This window comes from Protopterus annectens, chromosome 10.part0, assembly GCF_019279795.1.
Source record: "Protopterus annectens isolate FY-2018-M chromosome 10.part0, PAN1.0, whole genome shotgun sequence".
Lineage (NCBI taxonomy): Eukaryota > Metazoa > Chordata > Ceratodontiformes > Protopteridae > Protopterus > Protopterus annectens.
The window spans coordinates 12,726,088-12,752,426 of NC_056744.1; the positions used below are offsets into that span (position 1 = coordinate 12,726,088).

The 26,339-nt window shown below is 43.0% G+C and overlaps 1 protein-coding gene across 2 annotated transcripts in view; it reads right to left on the reverse strand.

The window, feature by feature from the left end:
- The window catches only part of TMEM94 (transmembrane protein 94), a 2,655,014-nt gene that overhangs the window by 1,306,833 nt on the left and 1,321,842 nt on the right, over positions 1-26,339 (reverse strand). For both annotated transcript variants that reach the window (XM_044084945.1, XM_044084944.1), the window contains one exon: positions 6,526-6,841. In XM_044084945.1, the coding sequence (XP_043940880.1) occupies positions 6,526-6,841 (316 nt within the window). The remainder of the gene's footprint in view (positions 1-6,525; positions 6,842-26,339) is intronic.

Sequence of the window (26,339 nt, forward strand, 5' to 3'; positions counted from 1 at the left end):
ATTGCCTTTGAAAACGATAATATGAATGCATTACTGCTTGACATTAGGTTGGGAAAGTTTCCATGGTGAAACTTTTTACTACTAATTGATTGATTGATGTAAGAAGTGTTAATTAGTAACCTAGTTTGGTTTAAAAGAAAGCGTTCTATATTTGTCTTTGTCTGAGGAAGTCTCATTATCAGTGAGATGAAAAGCGCTTTACGTTTATTTTATTCATTCATTGAGTTGCCATTCACTTTTGTGCTTGTTCTTGGCTGCCGGGACTCCTCTTTATCGCTGTTTCAGAGGTGCATTTGGATCCATTTGTGATTCTAATAAACTAAGCAACCAACAAACAAGATGAAACCACCATCACTTCCAGCTATAAACTGGGTCTGAAGGACTGATGAGAAAAAACTGATTGGACTCCTTGGAGAGGTATCAAAGCACATACTGTGCTGCATACTGCTAGTAGCAACAACCAGAGACTAGGTCAAGGCTAGCACTTAACATTTCACTGAGGCAGTATCAAAAAACGTGGTCAGTATGGTTTAATGACAGATACTCTCGTAAATGCCCTATGCAATTTAATACTGTTTTATGTTCTGATAGACCAAAAATCCAGGTTCCTCCATAAGTGTACTTAACCAGTTGTGAAGCATTTATAAAGAGTGCATTAAAAATCACGTTCTTCAATCTTGCAGGAGTTGCCAGTTAATGATAAAAAAAAACAACATAAGTTGCACTGTCTGTATACGCTCAGATAGAAGTCCACTTTGCAAGTACCGCATACTTGAACATCAGACCTCAAATGACATCTTTCTCCAAGCATCAGAGAAAAAAAAAATCAAAGGAAAATTGTTTCAGTCAACATAGAGTCTAGCTTTTGTGCCTATTTATGTTTTTCAGTAAACTATGTATAAGAGTAAAATGGAGCAACATTTATCAAACACCCATACTTGTTAGGCAATCCACTCTGTCCTGCCAGACACCAAAGATTCTTTGATAACTACTGCAGCCTCCTGCAAGAACTCAGAAATGAGCAGGTGAATTCTAATGCCGCATAGCAAACAATATACATTTTTTTAATTTTTATTCTAAAATGTAATGGATGAAGATGCACACCACAGGGCAATCTCACAGATATGTAACAGCACAAACTGAAAGAAAACTGGCATCAACAATTTGAAAAATCACACACCTACAAAAAGTATTTCCTCTCTCACAGCTTAGCATTCTCTTAAATAAAATTACTAACAAAACTAAAATGGAAGACCTTTCTACAGTTGAAGTAGTATCTATAATGTGCATTGATATTTGTGATTTGGCACTGCTAAAAGTTACTTTTAGCACTACCTGCTCACTAGATTCAACCATAGCTGTTCCTGCGGTTAGGAACCTACAAATGCTGGCTATACTAATGACAAGTGAATTACTGTTGCAGATCCTACCTCAGTGAGGGTGTGAGCTTGAAGAAGGTTCCTGAACATTAAAAAGTGAACTGATGGAATCCAGCTATTTAATACTAATCCCCTTCGACATGATAGACTACTTCAAGCCTGCTTTCTGAAGCCTCAATAACCCTTCAGTACCTGCAAGGCTTTTTTTTTTCATTTCACCACATGGCTTATCTGCCATTCACTTACCCTTGTTATCCATTCTAAAATGCCTGCAACTGCATTCCTAGTACTTCAGCACAAGCTATGTTGAGTTACTTCAATTCTGTATTGTCTAATTACCTCTACAAAAGCCGAATATGCCAGACTTTAAAACACAGCTTAGTCCTTTTCAATTCTCAGTGATTTTTCATAGGAGACCCAAAACTATTTTCAGTGCTTAAACAGACATACTTATATTTCTGCGCAATGCATTTCTCCATCCTTAATTATCTCCTTTTCTGCACAGTAAAATACTGAACACCTTTGATCCTCCAGAGTTACCTAAACCTCCAGCACACTCATGTCCAAGAGTTACCTAAAACTTAAGCACACTCGTGTCTAAATAAATCCTATATCACAGACTACAGCATAGCTAATAAACTGCATCACAAGAATGCACTGGGCCAAGGCCCTAACACCCATGTGACTACTGAATGCAGATGTGGACACAATACTCCTTAAGTATAGCATAACAGGCTCACACTGCAAAAGATGCTTAGGATAAACAAATCAGGATATAAAGGAGGGAATAAGCTTTGATTTGAAGGGAAATTTCTAGATAAAGAAGATGGAAAGTTTATGACCTGATGACACGTCTTGTTACACCCCTTGAGACAGCTTGAAAAGCAACAGGTGACCTTCAACACAAATGAAGCATCAAAGTACTAAGCTAAAGTTCATTTTTTCATGGATATACTAGTTGTTACATCTGAATAAGGCATTAACTTCTCTTACAATGAAAGAGACTGGGAACCAAGTACTCTGGGGCCATCAAGTCGAAATCAAGAGCAGCACAGAATTCCTCCAGCTCTATGGCACAAAGGGACAATACCTGATTGCATCCAGAGTTCATTTAGTGACTCAGATGCTCAAAGAGCTGGGCAGGGGTGGATGAGTGTGAGCAGCCATTGTTTGCTTGTCCATCCTGTGGAGCAGGAAACTGTCTCACCACTTGGGTGATGCCTAGTGGGAGCACTATGTTTCACTTGTTGAGCTCAGGCCTACTATGTGTCTAAGCTGGGGAAGTCAATATGCAGAGGTATGGTTCCAATGGCAGGCAGCACAAAGGGAAGTTCAATGAGCCGCCTTGTGGGAAAATAAGCTCCAAATGGGATGTGTAGGATTCTCTGCAGTTCCACTACCAACCGCCTCACCACAGTGGAATGAATTAACTGACTAGGCTACCCAGGCAGAAACAAATGAGCCTTAGGGCTCTCATGTAGCCTAGAGATGCTTGGCTTCTGTCCCCAAGTATGAATAGACCAGCTTGGTGCAGATTGGTCTTGAGGAGGAGGAGACATCAAAATATCTTCAATCTACGATAAACAGAAGAAAAAACACTGAACTGAGTAAAGCTTCTCCTTAACAGAGAGAATGTGTCCACAAACATTTTGCCTTGATCTATGATATGGTCAACTACTGGATGATGTAAGCACAGAAAAAAAACAGTATTGACACAAAAATTTATCAAAATATCTACACACACACACACAAACACGCACACAAGCACTAGTGAAGACAATCAGTACTCTGCTTAATTACATATTCACCTCGTATCACTGCACACACTTGCAGGGTCATAAAGCTTGTCTTAGTTAATATTTCTGTGAACTCTCCTACTTTGAGCATTCATATAGTACTTATTTTTGTATCTACTGACAGAAGTACCAAGCAATACTTCTGTTTTCGCTATTTTTCTCTCCCATACAGATGCCAGTTTGGAAGTAGATAGCATTTGTTTCTCCTTTACACATATTACATATACATTTTCATGTATTCACTTTTTGAATTAATTGCATTGTATGCATAACATTTATTGTATTTTTCATTGTACATTTCGTCTATGCCTCTTTAGCTTGGGTTGTGCCTGAAAATGGCTCATGGACCAGTTTACTTAGACAAGTTAAAGTAAACAAGTAAGTACATCTTACACACAACAAAACACCTTTTAAAAGTTAGACACCTCAACCTTTGACGCTTCCTCTTACAGCTACATCTCAAGCAGCCTCATCTTCAACTGTCATAACTCTATAACTTGCCTCCTCTTAACTTTTTCCACCAAGTTTGATAGATTGCAGTCATGTAAAACAGGTTAATATCACATACTGTGCAAACAAATGACAAAGATATTTTAAAATGCACTAAAACCAACTCAGTCACTAGAAACTTTTCTATATTATACCATGACCCCCCCCAAAACGTGCACGCTGATTGGCCAGCGTGCACATTGTAAATCGAGTTATACTAATGGAAAAAGGTCCGGTCACCCGGACTTTTTTCCATTAGTATAACTCTACTTTTAAAACACTGTCTCGCTATGTTAAATGGGTTTAACATAGCGAGACAGCTTTAAAATAAGCAACGGAGATCTCCGTTACTTATTTTAAAGCTGTCTCGCTATGCTAAACCCATTTAACATAGCGAGACAGGTTTTAAAAAAAAAGCAACAGAGAAAACAAAATCTCCGTTGATTTTTTTACTGTTTTGCTATGTTAAATGGGTTTAACATAGCGAGACAGTTTTAAAATAAGCAACGGACATCCCCGTTGCTTATTTTAAAACTGTCTCGCTATGTTAAACCCATTTAACATAGCGAAAACAGTAAAAAAAAAGCAACGGAGATCTTGCTTTCTCCGTTGCTTTTGCCCACAGCTCTGATGTACTGCGCAGGCGCACAGTACATCAGAACTGCCGCGGATGCCAGACATCTGCGGAAGGACAGTAAACAGGCATTATACTATGCCATTATTTAAGAAAAGTAATAGTTTCTTTTCTTAAATAATGTCATGGTATAATAGCAATAACCCACTTCTGGGTGTGGGTAATGCTGTATTTACCCACGGTTGGCTTTGGTTGGTCCCGAGGGCGAAGCCCTCGGGACCAAACCACGCCAACCGTGGGTAAATCCAGCATTACCCGCACCCAGGCGTGAGTTATTGCTATAATATCTACTCTTTCAAGCTATTCCTCTAAAACAGGGCACATGTACTTTATTCTACGTGACTAACACTGATGTAAGTATTGCTTATGCATTCACCTTTAAGTGCACTTCATTTGAAAGTCTACTGTGTTGCACTGTCAAACTGGTTTGTGTAATGTGTGTTGCTTTGCCAGTATAATAGACAGGAGAAATTAAGTCCTGTAAAGTGTGCACTACTGAACAAAGAAAAAGCTAGTACTGAAAACTGATTTGTTTAATGTGCTGATATATGTTTCAACCTTAAAGGATGTATGCTCTTTTCCTCATGTTTGTGCAACCATGAAATCAGTTTAAATAAATGGGGTGTGGGAGAAGCCACGGCTCTTTATCCACTCGCACAAACATTTTTTAAAGGTCTGGTGTTGATTTTACATGTTTTCTATACATATTTTAATTTGTGGTTGGGCATTTGTGCTTGATGCATTTCATGTTAATGGATTTTGTGTCTGTTGTGTTAATATATGTGGAGTCAACTATGCTGTGATGTTTTGACATGAATACAAAACATCTACCCACCTAAATACCACAATACTGTTTAAATATCAAGTTTAAAGCATCAAACAGATGCAACAATTACCATTTTTTCTACAGCATCTTTGTGGTTGCAATTATTAATTTATTTTAAAAAGTAAATCCTTGTGATTAGGTTTTCAGCAAAATTTTAGCTTTTAAAAATTCCGTGAAAGTAGAGGATGTCTTTTGGTGTTCAATAAAAATCAGCTGAGATATCTTTCAGTTGTCAGAAACAGTGTCCTCACTCCCCCTCAAAAAAAAAAAAAATTAAATGGCAGAGATCTACAGTATGTTTAAAATATTTTAAAGTACTTTGTTTTCTGCCAACCTGTCAAGTAAACTAATGTTTGGTAGATAACTGTTTCCAATTGTGCAGTAATGTTCAATTAAAAGATGAAGTTGTGCCCCCCAACAATGATATTGGTATGTGCTGATGGATGTAGAAAGAGCATACCAATCAGCATCCAGGCTCCAGTTTCTGCTATTCATGGAATTTGTAAAAGTTAAAATTTTGCTGAAAACCTAATCACAAGCATTTACTTTTAAAATATTAGTAACAGCAACTGCAAACGTGATCAGGAGAAGGTAGTTGGTTTTATTACATCTATTTGCTGCTTTAAAAGTTATCTTAAAGGGGAAGCTACAAAACATGGTTTAGACCAAGAATGATACTGTTACGGTGGTTACAACTGCATGTGCGTATGACTACCTCAGAAGTTATGGTACATATCGTCACTACTCACTATAACATGCATGCATGAAGAAAGAAAAAAAGAAAAACATGTCCACAATAATCATAAAGAAACCTGTACTGATATCTTAAAGAAATCTACAAGTGCAAAAATTCTAAAGGCAAACAAAACTCTCATGGTAACCTGGTAGCTGAGGAACATTTCTGAGTGATCTATTACAAGCAAATAGCATCACCACAGCTCAGCTAAGGATGCAACCACGTTATTTCTGCATACAACAAAAAACATTAATGCTACTGTAGTATAACAGCTAAGGAAAATGGTAATGTACCAGATCAGATCACAGCACAGTGAATACCGTGAGAGGAAGTGGGTACCACTAATGGAAACGAAACATGACAACAAATATTGTGTGATTGACACATGCAAAGAGCAGTTGCTCTACTACTGCCTTCTTTGTAATTCTACAAATTACATCATATACTACTGCAACTGTGTAGATGCATTAGCTTACCCTCACCTTCATTACTTGCACTTAACACTGAGCTACCTTTGAAAATGGAACAAGAGCCTCAGCGGATTACCTTCCACTACCAGTACATAAAAATATTTGTCTAAAACTTGTGGAACTACATTTCTGTAGATGCACAACTATCAACACACAGTGCCATGAAAAGTTTTAATGCTGTTAAGGCCTGCTCACCTATTAGTTTTGCTAGCTCGCAAAGTCCCCAAGGTATATGAACAGGGGCAACAGCACCATCTGTGTCCTGCAGAGCGATGTTAGAAAGGTGATCAGCAAAACGGCACACCTGTTCTGTCACACCAGCATTGCAAAGATTCAGCAGAATATTGAGGCCCAAGGGTTTTAAGGAAGTTAAGTGCAATTGCCAATTTGAATCATCAAACTGGATACTGGATGGATTTTGCTGATCTTGGGAAAGGCTCAGCATCTCTAGACGGTAATCACACACATAATCTTCAGCCTCGCAGCCCAGGTCTTCATTATCTTCACATGCCTGAAAAAGTATATTCAGAGAAGTGTCACACGAATGTCAATGCACGCTAAAAAGCAAGTCTCAAACCTGTTTATATACTGCCCATTTTAAATGTACGTCTGCTACCACCAGGTCTGTGAAACAACATTACAATATAGAAATGAGATGCAGCATCAGCAGGAGAACACGACCTACCTGGAAAACCGTCCTCAATGTTAGGAGCTGTCCCACAGGCATGGTTCTACATAACAGATGAGTTTGTTACATTTATCATTCGTGGACCAAGATGAAAGAACTAAGCAGTCTCTAGCAAGCTGTTCTTTCCTGAGAACTATTTACTTACTAGTTTATTATCCAGGTGAAAACATTACCTAGTACAAACTGGTAAGCCAAATACTTATCTTCCCTAAAGAGCTCCAAGCTGGATGGCACAGGTTTTAACTGTATGGTGCTGAAAAATACAGGGTGTGATAAAACTTCCTTTATCACCTGCAGTGCACTCACTCCAATCCCTCTGCCACACAGTGCCTAAACAACTCTCAAAGAATAACATGCAACGGATAGAACAGGTATACTAATCTCACTACCAATGGTGTGTGGTCAAAGCATAATAAAGACAGGGAAAATAAAAGCATGCTGTCAAGGCCAGCTTGCTATCTAAACTGCTCAATACAAATATACCAAGTATAGATAAAGGCATTTAAAAAATGCTATAAAAACAATGCAAAGAAAATCTTTTACAGGGGGTCCAGCAACTACCACTAATATAACTTTGCTACCGAGCATTAGTTTCTCTCTCTACTTTCCTGCAACTTTCAGGGGCAGACCTTTTTACTGACATCTACTACACGCAAATAGACAACCCACAAAACTGTGCATGTGTGTATGTATGTATGCAGTCATGTATACAGGCATACACATTTATAGATATACACATGCACAGGCGCACACACGTTTCCAGTCTGACTGATCGCAAAGTCACAATGTCAAATGTATAACATGACAAAACATAGCAAACAATCACACTAACACTCACTGAACACCTTAGTAATGCATCCTAATACTAAACCTAACCCTACACCTTACCTTTAAAAACCAAACCTTTCTGTAACACTACCTCTAAACAAGACAGACACACACTCACCAAAATGTATGTGCACCACTAAACTTATCCCCTTCCCTAACCCTTAATCTGATCATACACTGCAAATATTCGTGTTTGTGCACGCATACACACACACACAAAATTCACTTACCTGTTACAACAAAAACGGTTATGTACTTGCCATAATGCTAGAAACTTTCATTCCCATCTGTCCAATATGACTGATTAGTCATAGAGCCACTTGTCGGATAAGATAGCAAGACTAGTGATCCAGCCTTAGGACCCTTAAAAAAGTACAGTTTTGTACCTACCATAAATGTAGATGTTTGAGTGCTAATACAGCTGCAGTCATAACAGATGGGTTCTCCTGCCGTCAGGCGGGTCCTCGGTCGGCCGAATTCCAAAGTCTAGGTCCGGCGTCGGTTGTCGTCGCTTCTTCCCTGACGTCAGGGTGACAGGGGTATAAAGGAAAGAACAGTTTTGTACCTACCATAAATGTAGATGTCCGAGAGGTATGCATCTGCAGTCCTAACAAATGGGTTGTCCTGTCCACAGGCAGCCCTTCGGTCGGCCGGATTCCAAAGTCTGGGTCTGGCCTCGGCTGATGTCGCACTTCACCCGACGTCATAGCTGCAGTTCTTCGGGTATAAAGGTATCAGCCGACGCCATTTTCCTCAGTGTTTCTTGCCCCAGATGCCAGGTGCCCTCTAGGAAGGCTAAATTTGGATAAATGTAAAAGTTTCCAAATAACAGAGAGCAAATAAAAATAAACATGTATATACATATATACAAACAAATACACCATAATAGATTCCCCCAGCTAGCTAGAAGATGGGCAAATACCCTAGGAGTACCACAGAGGGAAGGAGGGAGGGTAATCCTGACTGCAGATGCATACCTCTCGGACATCTACATTTATGGTAGGTACAAAACTGTACTATGTCCTTCAAGGATGCATCTGCAGTCCTAACAAATGGGTAGAATACCATAGCCAAACTGGGGAGGAGGTAATAATAAGATTATGGTGTAGTTAAGATCCCTTGCAAAACAGCAGTGGCAAAACCTGCTCGGGATCTGGAGTATAAGGGTAGATTATAATGCTTGGCAAATGTATGCACGGAGCTCCAAGTAGCAGCCTCTAAAATGTCTTTGGTAGCCACTCCTCGTAAAAAAGCTGTAGTAGTGGCTGTAGCCCTTGTGGAGTGAGGTCTGATGTTTTCTGGAGTTGTCTTTCCATGGTAAGAGTAACAGAATCTAATGCAATTTCCTATCCACTTAGAGATTGTCTGTTTTGAAATTGCTTTTCCTTCCATTCCTGTTGCATATGCTACCAGTAGCTGGTCAGTTTTTCTATTGCTCTTGGTTCTGTCCAGGTAGTAGCGCAAATACCTATGTACATCCAAGGTATGTAATAGTCTTTCTCCCCTGTTCTGTGGGTTGGGGAAGAATGTAGGCAGGTGAATAGCTTGGTTTAAAGATACCCTGGAGACCACCTTTGGCATAAAAGTAGGATTAGTTCTCATGGACACCCTATCTTGATGGAAGATAAGGAAGGGCTGTACTGTCATTAATGCCTGTAATTCAGAAACCCTTCTTGCTGAAGTGATTGCAAGCAGGAAAGCAGTTTTCCATGATAAGTACTGTAATTCTGCTGTTGCTGCTGGCTCAAAAGGAGGGAGTGTCAACTTTTCTAGCACAAAGTTCAAGTCCCATGCGGGCAATGGTGGCTTCCTTGGTGGTTTTACATTTTTAATTCCTCTCAGAAACTGCCTGAGTAGAGGATGTGAGAAGACTGGAGGGTCCATGTTGTATTCTGCTGAAATAGCTGATGCATGAATCTTAATGGAAGAATAGGACAGGCCATTGTGGAAAAGCTCTGCCAAGTATTCCAGGATGTTAGCTATGTTTACCAGTGACACATTTACTCCTTTCGCTGCACTCCAAATGAGATATCTTTTCCATTTTGCTGAATAAGTTTTCCTTGTTGAGGGTCTGCGAGCCTCCAAGATAATGTCTTTAACCCTTTGAGATAAATCTGGGTTATTTTGTCTTGTGCAATGTTCCAGGCAGCTAGCTGCAGCGTTTTTAGGTTTGGATGCAGGGTTTTGAAATTGTTCTGTGTTAGCAGTAAGGGAACTAGGGGCAGAGGCCATATTTGTTCCCGAGACATACTCCTCAGTAATGGGTACCAATGCTGCCTTGGCCAGTCTGGAGCTATCAGGATGATCCTTGGGCGGTCTTCTTTGATCTTCAATAGCACCTTGTGCATCAAAGGAAGAGGTGGGAATGCATATGCTGTCAGGTTTTTCCAACTGAAAGATAGGGAGTCCACCTTCCAAGCAAGTGGGTGGTATGCCCTTGTGTAGAATTTTTTCAATTGGTGGTTGTGTGGGGATGCGAATAAGTCTATTTCTGGTAGTCCCCATTTCCTTGTAATGGATTTGAAGATGTCTGGATGCAGCATCCATTCGTGGGCATCCGTGGTAGTTCTGCTCAGGATATCTGCCAGTATATTTTCTTTTCCTGGTACAAATATTGCCTGTAGCTGAATATTGAAGCTCAGGGCCACATTCCAGAGGTCCATTGCCATCCGGCATAGAGGGTATGAATGTGTGCCTCCCTGTTTGTTGATGTACCACATAACTGTGGTGTTGTCCGTCCTTATCAGCAATTGACCCTGTTGAAGAAACGGTCTGAATGTCTGAATTGCCAGTTTTACTGCCAGCATCTCCTTTTGATTTATGTGTAGGTTCAGCTGGTCTTGAGTCCATAAGCCTTGTATGCACTTGTCCAGCATGTGTGCCCCCCATCTGAGGTCTGAGGCGTCCGTGGTGATAGTCTGGCTTGGTTGAGGGCTGCGGAAGGGCAGTCCTTTGTTCAATTGACAGGCCTGAGCCCACCATTGGAATTCTTGCTTCAGGCATGGAATTATTGGAATTTGTGTTTCTAGGCTGTGCTTGTGCTGAGACCATAAATTCCTTAGGTACCATTGCAGCTTCCTCATATGTAGTCTGGCATGTGGAATCAATATTATACAGGATGCCATGTAACCCAGGGCTTGCAGGACTTTCCTTGCTGTTAGCTGGTTCTGCGTTGTTAATGCCATGAAATAGAGAGGAAGGTGCTTCTGCTTTTCTGCTGTGAGGGATGCCATTTGATTTGATGTGTCCAGTTCTGCACCCAAGAAAGTTATCCTTTGGGATGGTATCAGCCTTGACTTTTTTATATTGACTGTGTATCCCAGGGCTTGCAATAGATGAATGACTTTTTCCAAATCTTTTGCTAATTTGTTTTTGTTGTCTGCTTGTAACAGGCGGTCGTCCAGGTAAGGGTAAATTTGAATTCCCTGAAGCCTGCAATGAGCAATTACTGATGCCAGGCATTTCGTGAATACTCTGGGCGCAGTGGATAAGCCAAAGGGCAATGCTGAGAATTGATAATGCTCTGATCCTGCAAGAAATCTGAGGTATCTTCTGCAATTTGGTCGTATGGGGACGTGCAGGTATGCCTCCTTGAGATCTAGAGTTACCAGCCAAGACTCCTTGCCCAGCATGGGAAGAAGCTGCTGTAGGGTCAGCATTTTGAATTTTGGAACAATGAGATATGTGTTTAGAGCGGACAGGTCGAGAATAGGTCTCCATTGGTTTTCTTTTCTTGGCACCAGGAAAAGTCTGGAGTAAAATCCTTGCCCTTGTTCCATAGACGGTACCTTTTCTATAGCTCTCATCCTTATTAAGTGGTGTATTTGTTCTAGAGCTTTTGTCTTTTGATTTGGAGGTAAGTTTGGCATTCCTCTCTTCCTTGGTAGAGTATGGAAGTGAAACCTGTAACCTTGGTCTATTGTCTGTAAAATCCATTTGTCTTTTGTGATGTGATGCCAGTTTACTGAAAATAAGGCTAGCTTTCCGCCTAAGGGTGCTTCTAGTTGTTCCCTGGTAGGCGGTCTCAGAGCCAAGTCACTGTGATTGTCCTGTGGAAGTGGTAGTGGCTGGATCTATGGCAGTACTTCGCTGGTTGTTAGACTGCCACTGACGTCCCCTGTAGGCACCTCTGGATTGACCCCTGCCTCTTGGGCGCCTATTCCTGCCTCTCTGTGCTCTGGTGGTGTCTGGAAAGGACCAATTCTTGGAAGGCCAGTTCCTACTAAACCTTGGAGGCTGGACCTGTAAGAAATCCTTGACTGTCTGGACAGATTTTGCTTTCTCTTCCACCTTCTTCAGCACCTGCTGTGCAGGGGAGCCAAACAAATTGAGCTTATCCATGGGAGCATCTAGGAGCTTGGATTTAACATGGTCTGGTAAGGACTGCTCTTTTAACCATGCATGCCTTCTGATCACTGTACCAGTCATAGCTGATCTAAAGGAAGCCTCCAGTGCATCATAGCCGCATTTTAAGGAATGATTACTGACCTGCTGAATGTTATGTACCATTTCCTGAAGAGATTTTTTGTCTAATGGTTCAGGCGAGGACAGTTTTTTAGTTAACTGATCTAACATAAATTCCTGGTACTGAATCATGTGGAATTGACAGTTTAAGGCCCTAGCCGAAAGAGTAGCAGAAGTATAAACTTTTTTACCCCATCTCTCTAAGGCCCTAGATTCCCTTTCAGAGGGAAGGGTTTTTGGCAGAGGTAGCTGCTACTGCCTTGGGTCCCTGAGAAATAGTTTCTGGATCTGCAAAAGGAGCCTTATACAAATGATAATGTGTGTCCGGAACCCTGTAGTACCTGTCGGGCTTAGCAGGGGCCGGAGGAAGTGAATCAGGAGCAGTACAAGCATCATTAAATGCATCATCCACAACAGTAAGTACTGGAGGAATGGCTAAAGGCCTATGCTGTGGCAAATGCAAAAAGGTCCTAAGCCTTTTCCTAGAGTCTGAAAAATCCTGGCCCTGCCATTGAAATTGTTCCCTCATAGCATGCAAGGTTTCCCCAAAAGAAAATTCCTCAGGCGGAGAGGCAGAAGGAATGGAGTCTTCTGCATCAGAGTCCTCATAAGGAGAATAAGGGCCCTCTGGAGGGTTTGTATTTTCTGAATCATCAGAGGAGTAATCTGAAGAAACTGGCTCAGGGGGCTCTGCTCTAGGCCTCTTCTCTGGAGGTGGGTGAGAGGCCCTGTCAGGGTGAGGTTGGGATCCCTGGATCAAAGAAATGAGATCTCTGCTAGACTAAGCATTTGAGTACTAGAGCTAGGCCTGTGAGAGGGGGTCTTAGCAGGCACAGTCTTGGTTGATTTTGCTGCTTTAGCCGTGGCAAAAGCCTTAATCGACATGGATGCAGGGGGCCTAGCAGCTCCACGTGCAGGAGTAGATATATCTAAAGGAATAGTATCAGATAAATCCTGTGAACCTGCAAGGGCAGGTGGGATTTCAGTAGCAGATTCAGCCATGCTGGAGAGGCCTCGGTAGGAGGCAAGCTTTCGGCCGAAGGAAGAACCGAGGACTCGGTTTCAGCCGAAACCGAGACACTCGCGGTTGACTTAACCACGGTTTCGGCCGAAACCGCGGACCGCGAGTGTTGGTCCTTTTCCTTGCGCTTTTTAGTTAATTGCGAAGTCGGAGTTTCCGACGGCATGTTGTAAGCAAAAGGGGAGCTGAAAAACTCCTCAGCAAATTCCGACCGACGTCTAAGTGTCCGTCGGTTGAAAGAAGCACAGGCTAGACAAGCTGCTACGTCGTGGTCTGGGCCTAAACAAGGTAGGCAGTAAGAGTGGAAATCTTTAAGAGGTATTTGTTTCCCACAAGTTAAACAGTTATTCACTTTTTCTGACATCGGCTGAGGCAAGAAAGAGTCCCCAACGGGGTACTTAGCTTTTTAGAAGTCTTCGGTAGTAGTAATCTCTGGTTCTGACCGACCGGCACTTGCGAACAGCTTCTGCTGCCACACGGCAAGAAAGACTGAGGAAAATGGCGTCGGCTGATACCTTTATACCCGAAGAACTGCAGCTATGACGTCGGGTGAAGTGCGACAACAGCCGAGGCCAGACCCAGACTTTGGAATCCGGCCGACCGAAGGGCTGCCTGTGGACAGGACAACCCATTTGTTAGGACTGCAGATGCATCCTTGAAGGACATCCAGCAGACGCCATTTTCTTCAGTTTTTCTTGCCACAGATGTCAGGTGCCCCCAGAAGGAAGGCAATACATAAATTTGTGTAATAATGCAGTGCAATATAATCAAAATACAGTAGTTGCAAGCAAATACATCATAAATGAATACCCCAATCAAGAAGTATGAGGATGTGTCAGCCTATAGGCCTGTCCCAAGAGGGGAAGGAGGGAGGGAAACCTGGACTGCAGCTGTATTAGCACTCGAACATCTACATTTCTGGTAGGTACAAAACTGTACTATGTTCATCGTGCATACAGCTGCAGTCATAACAGATGGGTAGAATCCCAAAACTAAGAAAGGGGTGGTAGGCACTAGGTGGAACTAGGAGGAGCCAAAATGCCCTGCAAGACTGCAGTGGCAAAGCCTGCTCTAGATTTGGAGTATAATGGTAGGTTGTAGTGCTTGGAGAAGGTATGCACAGAACTCCAAGTGGCTGCTTCCAAAATATCCTTAGTAGGAACTCCTCTGAGGAAGGCTGCAGAGGTGGCTGTGGCCCTGGTGGAATGAGTTCTAATGCCTGTAGGTACAGTTTTGCCATGAAAGGAATAGCAAAAACATATGCAGTGGGCTATCCATTTTGAGATTGTCTGTTTGGAAATTGGCTTTCCTTGAGCTCCTACCGCATAGGCCACAAAGAGCTATTCTGATTTTCTGAAAGGCTTTGTTCTGTCCAAATAATAACGCAGTTGTCTGTGGATGTCCAAGGAATGTAGTAATCTCTCCCCTTTGTTTTGAGGATTAGGATAAAAAGTAGGTAAATGTATGACCTGATTTAAAGCTACCCTGGATACCACTTTAGGCATAAAGGACGGGTTGGTTCGTAAGGAAACTCTGTCCTGATGGAAGATGATAAAAGGCTGTACAGCCATGAGAGCCTGTAGTTCTGAAACTCTACGAGCTGAGGTGATAGCCAGAAGGAAAGATGTTTTCCAGGACAAATATTGCAAATCTGATGAGGCAGCTGGCTCAAAGGGAGGCAAGGTCAGTTTTTCCAGAATGAAATTAAGATCCCAAGCAGGTATTGGTCGTTTCCTTGGAGGTCTTAAATTCTTAGCCCCTCTGAGGAACTGTCTTAAGAGAGGGTGAGAGAATAAAGGAGGATCAGTGTTGTATTCTGCAGAAATGGCTGAGGCATGGATTTTGATGGAGGAGAAAGAAAGTCCACTGCTTAGCAGTTCAGCCAAATATTGTAGTATTTGAGGTAAATTCAGTTTTCCAGGATCCTGGCCCTTTTTCTCATTCCAGACAAAAACGTTTCCATTTTGCGGAGTAAGCTTTTCTAGTTGATGGCCTTCTGGCCTCCAAAATGACATCCTGCACCTCCTTGGAGAGTAGGGCCTGTTGTGATGCTAAGGAATCTTCCATGCGGCCAGATTGAGTGTTTTTAGCTGGCTGTGAAGAGTTTTGAAGCTGTGCTGAGTCAGAAGAAGAGGCATTAGAGGCAGGGTCCATGGTGGTGAATGCGTCAGGCTCCTCAAGAGTGGGTACCAGTGTTGCCTTGGCCAGTCCGGAGCAATGAGAATCATCTTTGGTCTGTCTGCTCTGGTCTTCAATAGAACTTTGGGCAGCAGAGGAAGAGGTGGGAAGGCATAAACTGTCATTGATGTCCAACTGAAAGAGAGAGCGTCCACTCTGAGGGCCTTTGGATGGAAGATCCTTGAGAAGAATTTTGTCAATTGATGATTTTTGTGGGAGGCAAAGACATCTATGTCTGGCCTTCCCCATTCTTGGATTATCTCTGTAAAAACTTTTGGATGCAATTTCCATTCGTGTGGATCTGTCATATTCCTGCTTAGGTTGTCTGCCAGCGTGTTTTCCTTGCCTGGCAAGTACTGTGCTTGTAGTTCCATTTGTAAGTCCAAGGCCATGTTCCAAAGTGACATGGCCAGTCTGCATAGGGAGTAAGAATGTGTTCCTCCCTGTTTATGTACCACATAACTGTGGTGTTGTCTGTTCTTATCAATAGTTGACCTGGTTGTAGAAGGTCCTTGAAAGCTATAATAGCATTTATTACTGCAAGCATTTCTTTTTGATTGATGTGAAGGTGCTTTTCTTTTTGGGACCATTTGCCCTGAATGCACCGATCTGTCATGTGCGCCCCACAGGCGTAGTCCGAGGCGTCTGTTGTGATGACTTGATTTGCTTGAGGCTTGCTGAATGGAAGGCCTGTGTTTGTTTGACATGCTTGAGCCCACCACAGAAATTCCTTTTGCAGACATGGAATTAGTGGTATTGTTGTTTCCAAACTGTGGTTGTGTTGAGACCATATGTTTTTCAGGTACCATTGTAGTTTCCTCATATGCAGCTTTGCACATGGGATTAGCACGATGCAAGATGCCATGAATCCCAGAGCCTGCAGGATTTTCCTTGCAGTCAGCCTGGTGCAATTTGCTAGTGTTCTGAAGTATTGAATTAGTTGCCCCTGCTTCTCTGGCGTGAGGTATGCCATCTGGGTGTTTGTGTCCAAATTGGCACCCAGGAAAATTATCTTCCGAGAGGGTATTAGCTTTGATTTATTTTTGTTGACTGTGTATTCCCAGAGAGTTCAACAACAATATTACATAAGCCAGAAGTTTCAGAAGAATGTGCTTGCTGTCCGCTTGGATCAGGCAGTCATCCAAATAGGGGTATATTTGTATCCCTTGAAGTCTGCAGTAGGCAATTACTGATGCCAGGCTTTTCGTGATAACTCTGGGCGCAGTAGATAAGCCAAAGGGCAATGCAAAGAATTGATAATGGGTTGAACCTGCAAGAAATCTGAGGTACCGTCTGCAATTTTGTCTGATTGGGACATGCAGGTATGGCTCCTTGAGGTCCAATGTTACCAGCCAAGACTCCTTGCCCAGCATGGGAAGAAGTTGCTGTAGGCTGAGCATCTTGAACTTTAGTACAAGTAGAAATGTGTTTAGGATGGATAGGTCCAAAATAGGTCTCCAATCTTTTCCCTTCCTCGGCACCAGAAATAGCCTGGAATAAAAACCTTGACCTTGTTCGTGCGTAGGCACCTCTTCAATAGCTTTCATGTTTATGAGATCTGTAATTTGCCTTTGTGCCTCTGCCCTTTGATTTTGTGGCAGGTTTGGCATGCCTCTCATTTTTGGAAGGGTGTGAAAATGGAATTTGTAGCCTCTGTTTATAATGTCCAGGATCCATTTGTCCTTAGTGACAATATGCCAATTTTTTGAAAATAATGCCAGCTTTCCTCCTAAGGGGGCTGCCATTTGAGACTTGGTTGACATGCAAAGGGGAAAGTCATTGGGTTTGCTTTCTGAAAGATTGCGAGTTATCCTCACCACCTCTTTGTGTAGGAGCTTGCCACTGTCTGCCTCTAAACGATCCGTGGGATTGTCCTCTGCCCCTCGGGCGTCTGTATCTGCCTCTTTGGGGTCTGTCCGTAGCAGGAAAGGACCAGTTTTTGGAAGGCCAATTTCTACTAAAGTGTGGGGGTTGTACCTGTAGAAATTCTTTCACAGTTTGCATTGATTTAGCCTTTTCCTTAACACCTCCTCAGCCTTAGCACCAAATAGTACATCCTTTTGAAGAGGGGTGTCTAGTAATTTAGCTTTGACATGATCAGGTAAGGCTTGTTCCTTGAGCCAGGCATGCCTACGTATGATTGATCCTGTAACAGCAGCTCTACATGAGGCCTCTAGAGCATCAAAACCACATTGTAAGGTATGCTTACCCACTTGTTCTGCACTATGCATCAAATCCTGCAACTCCTTCAAGTCTGGTTGTTCAGGTTGTGACATTTTACTTTTCAATTGTGATAACAAAAACTGTTTGTATTTTAGCATATGAAACTGACTGTTTAATGCACTCATGGATAAGGTAGCAGAGGTATATACCTTTTTTCCCCACCTTTCTAAGGATCTGGAGTCTCTCTCGGAAGGTAATGGATTTTTAGCAATGGAGGCCTTAACTCCCTTGGGGTCCTGTGAGATGGTTTCTGGGTCAGCATCCTGGCTCTTGTATAGAAATTGGTGTGAGTCAGGAACCCTATAGTACCTGTCAGGCTTAACTGGAGCTGGAGGTAGAGAGTCCGGGTTAAGGCAGACCTCCGAGTAAACATCATCTAGGATGTCCAAGACAGGAGGTGTAGCCAGAGGCCTGTGCTGAGGTAGCAAGAGAAATTCCCTGAGCCTTTTCTTGGAATCAGAATAATCTTGGCCTTCCCAGTGAAAGTGTTCCCTTAAGGTATGCAAAGTTTCCCCAAATGAGTAATCCTCTGGGGGGAGACAGAAGGGATAGACTCCTCCGCATCAGAGTCTTCAAAAGGGGAGTAAGAATGTTCCTGATCATCAGAGTGCTCTGAAATAATGGAGCCCTGATCAGAGGAGGGGGAATCTTCCTCCACTCTGGGCCTTTTGTCCGGAGGGGGCTGAGAACCTCTGATAAGAGAAATTAAATTCTCAGCCATTTTAAGCATTTGTTTCTTAAGCATGGGGCCTGGGGAAGGGCCCTGTATAGCTGGTCTCTTAGACTGCATGGTTGCTTTAGACTTTGTGAAAGCCTTGATGGAGAAAGAAGAGGAAGGTCTGAAGACACCTTGAGTGGAGGAGGACCTGTCCACATTCTGAGTTTCAATGCCAAGAGTGGCTTCGGTATCTGTAGTCAGGGTGTGGGCCGAGGAGCCTGCGACCTCGGGCACAGGAGACACCGCCAAAGAAGTGTCGTCGGTAGTCAGGGGCTGCGTAGGCGCCTCGCTGAGAACTGGACCACGTGTAGTCGGCTTTGGCGTGGTGTCGGTAGAGGCCGCAGACCTCATGTGTCGGTCCTTGTCTTTGCGTTTTTTAGACATAACTGGAGTCGGAGTATCCGACGACATAGTATAGTTAAATGCTTTCCCAAAATAATGCTGGGCGAACTCCGCCCGATGCTTAACAGTGCGTTTGTTGAAAGTAGCACAAAAGCAACAGACCGAGACGTCGTAGTCTGGGCCTAAACAAGGTATACAGAGGGAATGGAAATCCTTATGCGGTATTTGCTTCCCACAAGAAATACAATTATTAACTTTGTCTGACATCGGTCTGAGGCAAGAAAAGTTTCCCCAACGGGGTACTTAGCTTTTAAGAAGACTTCGGTTTCCAATTTTTCGTAATCTCAGGAGCTGGCCGACCGGCACTTGCGAACTGCTTCTGCTTCGGGCACTGTGTGGCAAGAAAGACTGAAGAAAATGGCATTGGCTGGTTCCTTTATACCCCTGTCGCCCTGACGTCAGGGAAGAAGCGACGACAACCAACGCCGGACCTAGACTTTGGAATTCGGCCGACCGAGGACCCGCCTGACGGCAGGAGAACCCATCTGTTATGACTGCAGCTGTATGCACGATGAACATCAACTTTCACATAACCCCCCAATGTATTATACAAACTGAAATCAAGTTTGCTGTCACAATATGGCTAGATTTCAAACAGTCAGCTTAACAAACAAAAAATTATCTTTGTGACCTACAATATAATAATTTGGATGGAGAGCAGGTTGGCATATTAGATGGATGTAAATTAAAGGATCTAGCATTATGCTAAGTACATGACTACTGTACCTTGTACTTTCCATCTGTCCAATCCAACTGATGGTTCACAATACCTAGCTTACAGGATACCTGGGTGGCATCAGGACAGGAGACCTTTAAGGATAGTGGAGCCAAAGAAAACCCTAAACCTCAAGATGGTATTAACCTGTAATGTTTAGCAAAGGTAGACAACGCAGACTATCTTGCCGATACACCAATCTCATCAACTGAATTTCTAAAGGAGGCTAAGACCCACTGGAATGAGCTTTAGGTTTGCAGGGTAATGTGCACATGAGAAACAAGTAAAAGAAATATAATCAGAAAGCCATCTAAAAAGGTGACTTTAGACATTCTTGACCTAAGCTTATTAACTGCAAAAGAACCAGAGTATCTTTCCTGAAAGGCATTGTTCTGTGCAGGTAGAATCTAAGTTGCCTGTGTATATCCAAGGTATGCAAGACATATTCACTTTTGTTTGAATAATACGTAAAAAAAAAAAAAAAAAAAAAAAAGATTAAAGAGAATTGGTTCATTTACATTTGTATCGGAAGCCACCAAGGGAAGAAAAAAGGGGGTTAGTACACAGAAGCACACCATCCTTATGGAAACGTAAATAACGGAAGGCAGAAGATAGGGCTTGTAACTCTGATACTCTTTTAGCAAAAGTAACAGCAACCAAAAGCAAAGGTTTCCAGGAAGGAAATGTCAAGGGTGTGGAGAATGACAGCTCAAATGGTGACTTCATTAATACTTCTTGTATGAAAAGTACAGTTTTGTACCTACTATAAATGTAGATGTTCGAGTGTTCACACTGCTGCAGTCATTACACTTGGGTTATCCTGCCGTCAAGCGGTCCCGCAGTCGGCCAGAGTTCCAAAGTCTTGGTCCAGCGTCGATTGCTGTCATTTCTTCCCTGACGTCAGTGCGCCAGGGGTATATAATATGCATCCAACGCCATTTTCTTCAGGTTTTTCTTGCCCCAGATGTCAGGTGCCCCCAAGTAGGTAGGCAATACATAGTGCTAATAAAAAATATACATATAAAATAAAAACAATACCTTCAGTTACAAGCAAATACACCACAAATGTTGTATAGGATAGAAAGGCATAGTCCAGCTAGTTCAGAGGGGATGGAGGGAGGGTAACCTGGACTGCAGCAGTGTGAACACTTGAACATCTACATTTATGGTAGGTACAAAACTGTACTATGTTCATCGTGTTACACTGCTGCAGTCATTACACTTGGGTAGAATCCCCAAAGCTAAGGTTGGGTGGCTGGTCTATAAAGAGTTAGGATTGGCTATGAGGCCCTGCAGAACTGCAGTGGCAAATCCTGATCTGGATTTAGAGTAAAGAGGCAAGTGGTAATGCTTGGTAAAGGTGTGCACTGAACTCCAAGTTGCAGCCTCCAAAATGACCTTGGTAGGTACTCCTCTGAGAAAGGCTGTTGCCCTGGTGGAATGTAGCCTAATGTTATTAGGGACTGATTTTCCATGTTGTGTGTAGCAGTAATGAATACAGTGTCCTATCCATTTGGATATAGTCTGCTTTGAGATAGCCTTGCCCTGTGATCCTGCAGCATATGCTACAAACAGTTGCTCAGTTTTCCTGAAAGCTTTTGTTTTGTCCAAGTGGAAGTGTAGCTGCATGTGTATGTCCAAAGAGTGCAGAAGTTTCTCCCCTTTATTCTGGGGGTTTGGATAAAAAGTTGGCAAATGGATGGTTTGGTTAAGAGCCACACTAGATAACACCTTTGGCATAAAGGTAGGGTTTGTCCTTAAAGAAACCCTGTCCTGATGAAAAATTATAAAAGGTTCCACTGCCATTAATGTCTGTAGCTCTGAGACTCTTTGTGCTGAAGTTACTGCCAGGAGCAGAGCTATTTTCCAAGATAAAAAATTTTAGATCGGCTGTATTGGCTGGCTCAAAAGGTGGCAGAGTCTGTTTTTCCAAAACAAAATTGAGGTCCCAAGTCGGTGTTGGTGCTCTCCGGGGCGGTCTTATGTTTTTAGCCCCTCTGAGGTACTGCTTTAGCAAGGGATGAGAGAATAAAGGAGGATCTGTGTTGTAATGTGCGGAAATGGCAGAGGCGTGGATCTTAATTGATGAGAAGGATAGGCCTTTGTCCAGCATCTCAGTTACATATTGTAAAATCTGAGGAATGTTTGGGACAAGAGGGTCAAGGCTTTGAGGCGCAAAATCTCTTCCATATTTCTGAGTAAGCTTTCCTGGTGCTAGGCCTCCTGGCCTCCAAAATGACATCCATAACAGCTTTAGAGAGAGGTGTTGCCTGTTTGACTAATGAATCTGCCATGCAGCCAGGTTTAGGGTTTTGAGCTGACTGTTTTGTTGAGTCAGAAGGTGTGGACTTTGAGGCAAAATTCATGGTGGGCCTTGAGCTAACTTCTTTAAGATTGGGTACCAGTGCTGGCATGGCCAGTCTGGAGCAATAAGGATCATCTGAGGTTTTTCTTGTCTGGCTTTTAGGAGTACCTTTGAAAGGAGAGGCAGTGGTGGGAAGGCATAAACATTTAGGCTTTTCCAGCTGAACGAGAGAGCATCCACTTTCCATGCTTGTGTGTGATAAGTCCTTGTGCAGAATTTTTGTAGTTGGCAATTCAGTGGGGAGGCAAAACGATCTATGTTTGGGCATCCCCATTTTTGCATTACCATACTGAAGATTTGTGGATTCAATTTCCATTCGTGAGGGTCCATGATATTTCTGCTTAGATCGTCTGCCAGAGTATTTTTCTTTCCTGGCAGGAATTGTGCTTGCAGATCAACTTGATACGTTAGAGCTGTGTTCCACAAGATCATGGCTTGCCTGCACAGGGGATAAGAATGAGTGCCCCCTTGCTTGTTTATGTACCACATTACTGTGGTGTTGTCTGTCTTTAATAATAATTGTCCTGGATGTAGAAGGTCCTTGAAAGCTGTTAGGGCATTTTGAACAGCCAACATCTCTTTTTGATTGATGTGAAGATGCATTTGGTCTGTGGTCCACTTGCCCTGAATGCATTTTCCTGCCATGTGTGCACCCCGGGCATAATCCGAAGCATCTGTTGTTAGAGTCTGCCTGGCTGTGGGTAGGGTAAAAGGCTGACCCTTGTTTAGGTGACATGCCTGTGCACACCACCGAAACTCCTGTTGTAGGCAGGGAATCATTGGTATTACTGCTTCTAAACTGAGACTGTTGAGTCCAAACACTTTTTAGGTACCATTGTAATTTCCTCACATGCAGTCTGGCATATGGTATTAGTAGTATGCAGGATGCCATGAATCCCAGGGCCTGCAGAATTTTTCTTGCAGGGAGATGGGACTTTTTTGCCATTAATTGAAAATATTGAGTTAGTTGAACTTGTTTGTCTGGCGTGAGATAAGCCATCTGGGCCGTTGTATTTAAGCTGGCACCCAGGAATATAATCTGTTGTGAGGGCACTAGTTTTGACTTCTTTTCGTTTACTGTGTACCCTAGAGAAATCAGCAACCTTTTTACAAACGCCAGATGCTGTAGAAGAATGTCCTTCATCTCTGCTTGAATGAGGCAGTCGTCCAGGTATGGATATATTTGAATTCCTTTTGTCTGCAAAATGCAATTACTGGTGCCAGGCACCGCATTGTACCAGCTTTGAATCTGAGGTATCTTCTGCAATTTTGTCTGATAGGGACATGCAGGTATGCCTCTTTGAGGTCCAGAGTAACAAGCCAAGCCTTCTTGCCCAGCATGGGTAGAAGCTGCTGTAATGTCAACATTTTGAATTTGGGAATATCCACGTAAGTATTTAGAATTGAAAGGTCTAGTATGGGCCTCCAGGCCTTGTCCTTTCTGGGGTCCAGGAAGAGTCTTGAGTAAAATCCTTGTCCTTGTTCCTGTTGTGGTACTTTTTGAATAGCTCTCATGTCCATGAGGGCTGAAATTTGTTTTTGTGCCTCTGCCCATTGATTTTGTGGCAGGTCTAGCATTCCTTTTAGCCTTGGTAAAGTATGAAAGTGGAACCTGTAACCTTGAGACACAATATTCAGAACCCATTTGTCTTGGGTGATTGTTTGCCAGTTTTGAGAAAAAAGTGCTAGTTTTCCCCCTAAGGGGGCTGCCAAAAGGGAAGTGCTTGGCGTACGAATGGGGAAGTCATTGGGACTGTTTCCTGTAAGGTTGAGACTAGTCCTCACCTCCTTCTGGGGTTGAGGTGCCCCACTGTCATTCTCTGTTAGAGCCTTGGGGTTGAGATCTGCCCCTTAGGCGTCTGTATCTGCCTCTCTGTGGCCTGTCTGACACTGGAAAGGACCAATTCTTTGTTGGCCAATTTCTGCTAAATCGAGGTGGCTGTACCTGTAAGAAATCCTTGACTGTTTGCATAGATTTAGCTTTATCTTCCATTTTCTTTAACACCTCTTCTGCCTTAACACCAAACAAGGTATCATGCTGTAAAGGAGCATCCAATAATTTTGCCTTAACATGATCAGGTAAACTCTGTTCCTTTAACCACGCATGTCTTCGAATCACAGAACCTGTAACTGCGGCTCTACAAGAGGCCTCTAAAGAATCAAAACCACATTGCAGGGTATGTTTTCCCACCTGTTCTGCTGCATGTAATAAATCCTGCATTTCTTTATAGTCAGGAGCTTCTGAGCTTGCAAGCATTTTCTGTTTTAACTGAGCCATTATTGTTGGTACTTAAGCATGTGAAACTGGCAATTTAAAGCCCTTACTGCTAAAGTTGCAGAAGTGTAAACTTTCTTCCCCCATCTATCCAACGCTCTGGAATCTCTGTCAGAGGGTACTGGATTTTTTTGCAATGGAAGCCTTAACCCCCCTTTTGGACCCTGGGAAATAGTTTCTGGATCAGCAGAAGGGTTTTTATAAAGAAACTTGTGAGAGTCAGGGACTCTGCAATACCTATCTGGCTTGGCTGGTGCAGGGGGCAAAGAATCAGGAGATGAGCTGGATTCAGAGAACACATCATCCACAATATTTAGCACAGGCGGAATAGCCAGGGGCCTGTGCTGAGGCAATAAAAGGAAATCCCTGAGCCTTTTCTTGGATTCTGAATAATCCTGACTTTCCCAATGGAAATGCTCCCTCATGGTATGTAAAGTTTCCCCAAAAGAATAATCCTCAGGAGGAGAGGCTGAAGGGATAGATTCTTCAGCATCAGAGTCCTCATAGGGGGGTAGAGAGTATCCCTGCTCTGAAGAGGAATCAGAGGAAATGGAAACCTGATCAGAGGAATCATAGTCTGTATCCTGCCTAGGCCTTTTCTCAGGAGGGGGACGGGAACCCCTGATTAGAGTAATGAGGTCTTCGGCTATTTTAAGCACCTGTTTCTTTGGCATGGAGGACTGTCCAGGAGAATGTTGTACTTGCTTCTTTGTCTTTAATGGTACTTTTGTCTTGGCTGTTGCTTTAACGGTAAGTTGTGAAGGTCTGAAAACACCCTCAGAAGCCGATGCCTGCTCAGCGGCTCCAGACCCATCTGAGGGATTAGTTTCTGTAGGCCCAATACCTTGAGTTTCCAGAGGCCTAGTTGTCTCCACATGGGAGTCAGAGGCGGCCTGTGGCTCTGAGGTAGCGGGTGTCAGAGGCTGCGAAAGTGCCTCACTGAGAACCGGCGACTGGCCTAGAAGAGGTTTCGTCGTCGGTTTTGGACCTCGGATGCCTGTCTTTATCCTTGTCTTTGCATTTTTTCTGAATTGCATTCGTCGGTTGATCCGACGGCATATTATAAGTGAACCTTCAGCCAAAGTAGTGCAAAGCAAAATCAAAACGTCTTTTTATAGTGCGTTTGTTAAATCTAGCACAAAACCGACAACTAGTGACGTCGTGATCAGGGCCTAGGCATGGAATACAGTAAGAGTGGAAGTCCTTATGAGGTATTTGCTTCCCACAAGAAATACAATTATTAACTTTTTCTGAGGCAAGAAAAAAGTTTCCCCAACGGGGTACTTCGCTTTACTGAAAATTTTGGATCTGAAATTCGACTTCGAAAAACTCGGGCACCGCACGGCAAGAAAGACTGAAGAAAATGGCGTTGGATGCATCTTATATACCCCTGGCGCACTGATGTCAGGGAAGAAGCGACAGCAACCGACGCCGGACCAAGACTTTGGAACTCTGGCTGACTGCGGAACCGCCTGATGGCAGGATAACCCAAGTGTAATGACTGCAGCAGTGTAACACGATGAACATCTGAATGGAGACACTGGTTCTCCTAATCTGAGGCCAGAGCAGGAAGACTCCCTTAAGGAAGGCCTTGCAGAGCTTACAAGAAGCCAAGGAATGGGCTTTATAACCCGTATGAAGATTTGAAGCAGCTGCAAACTTAATTTAAATAGTAGAAAAGCTGGAACCAGCATCTAACATGTTAGCTGGGAAATGCAAGTTATGTACTTGAAAGGAGCATCAAAACCTCTCCTATTTGCTCACCTGGGGAGAAGAAACTCACTAACAAAGGTGGGGGAAGGTAGAACCAGATGGAGATCGACTATACAGATCTATCATTATGGCAGAAACATAACTTGAGTATCTGACGATGTCTTCTCTGTCTGCTTCATCCTGCAGGAAAGAGTCCCTAGCCACAAACAAATCCAGGGAAGAACTAAGGAAAGACATTCCGCAACACAGTGGAGCCAAAACAAGCCCTGGACCTAGGCTCAATGTCCAGCTTGTAATGAAAAACCAAAGTGAGAGAGCCCACCCATATCACTGCAGCACACACATCATCCAATGAAGCTCTAGAGAAAAAGGCCATAGAAGTAGCCATGGCTCTAGTGGAGTGACCTTTAGGTTTACCG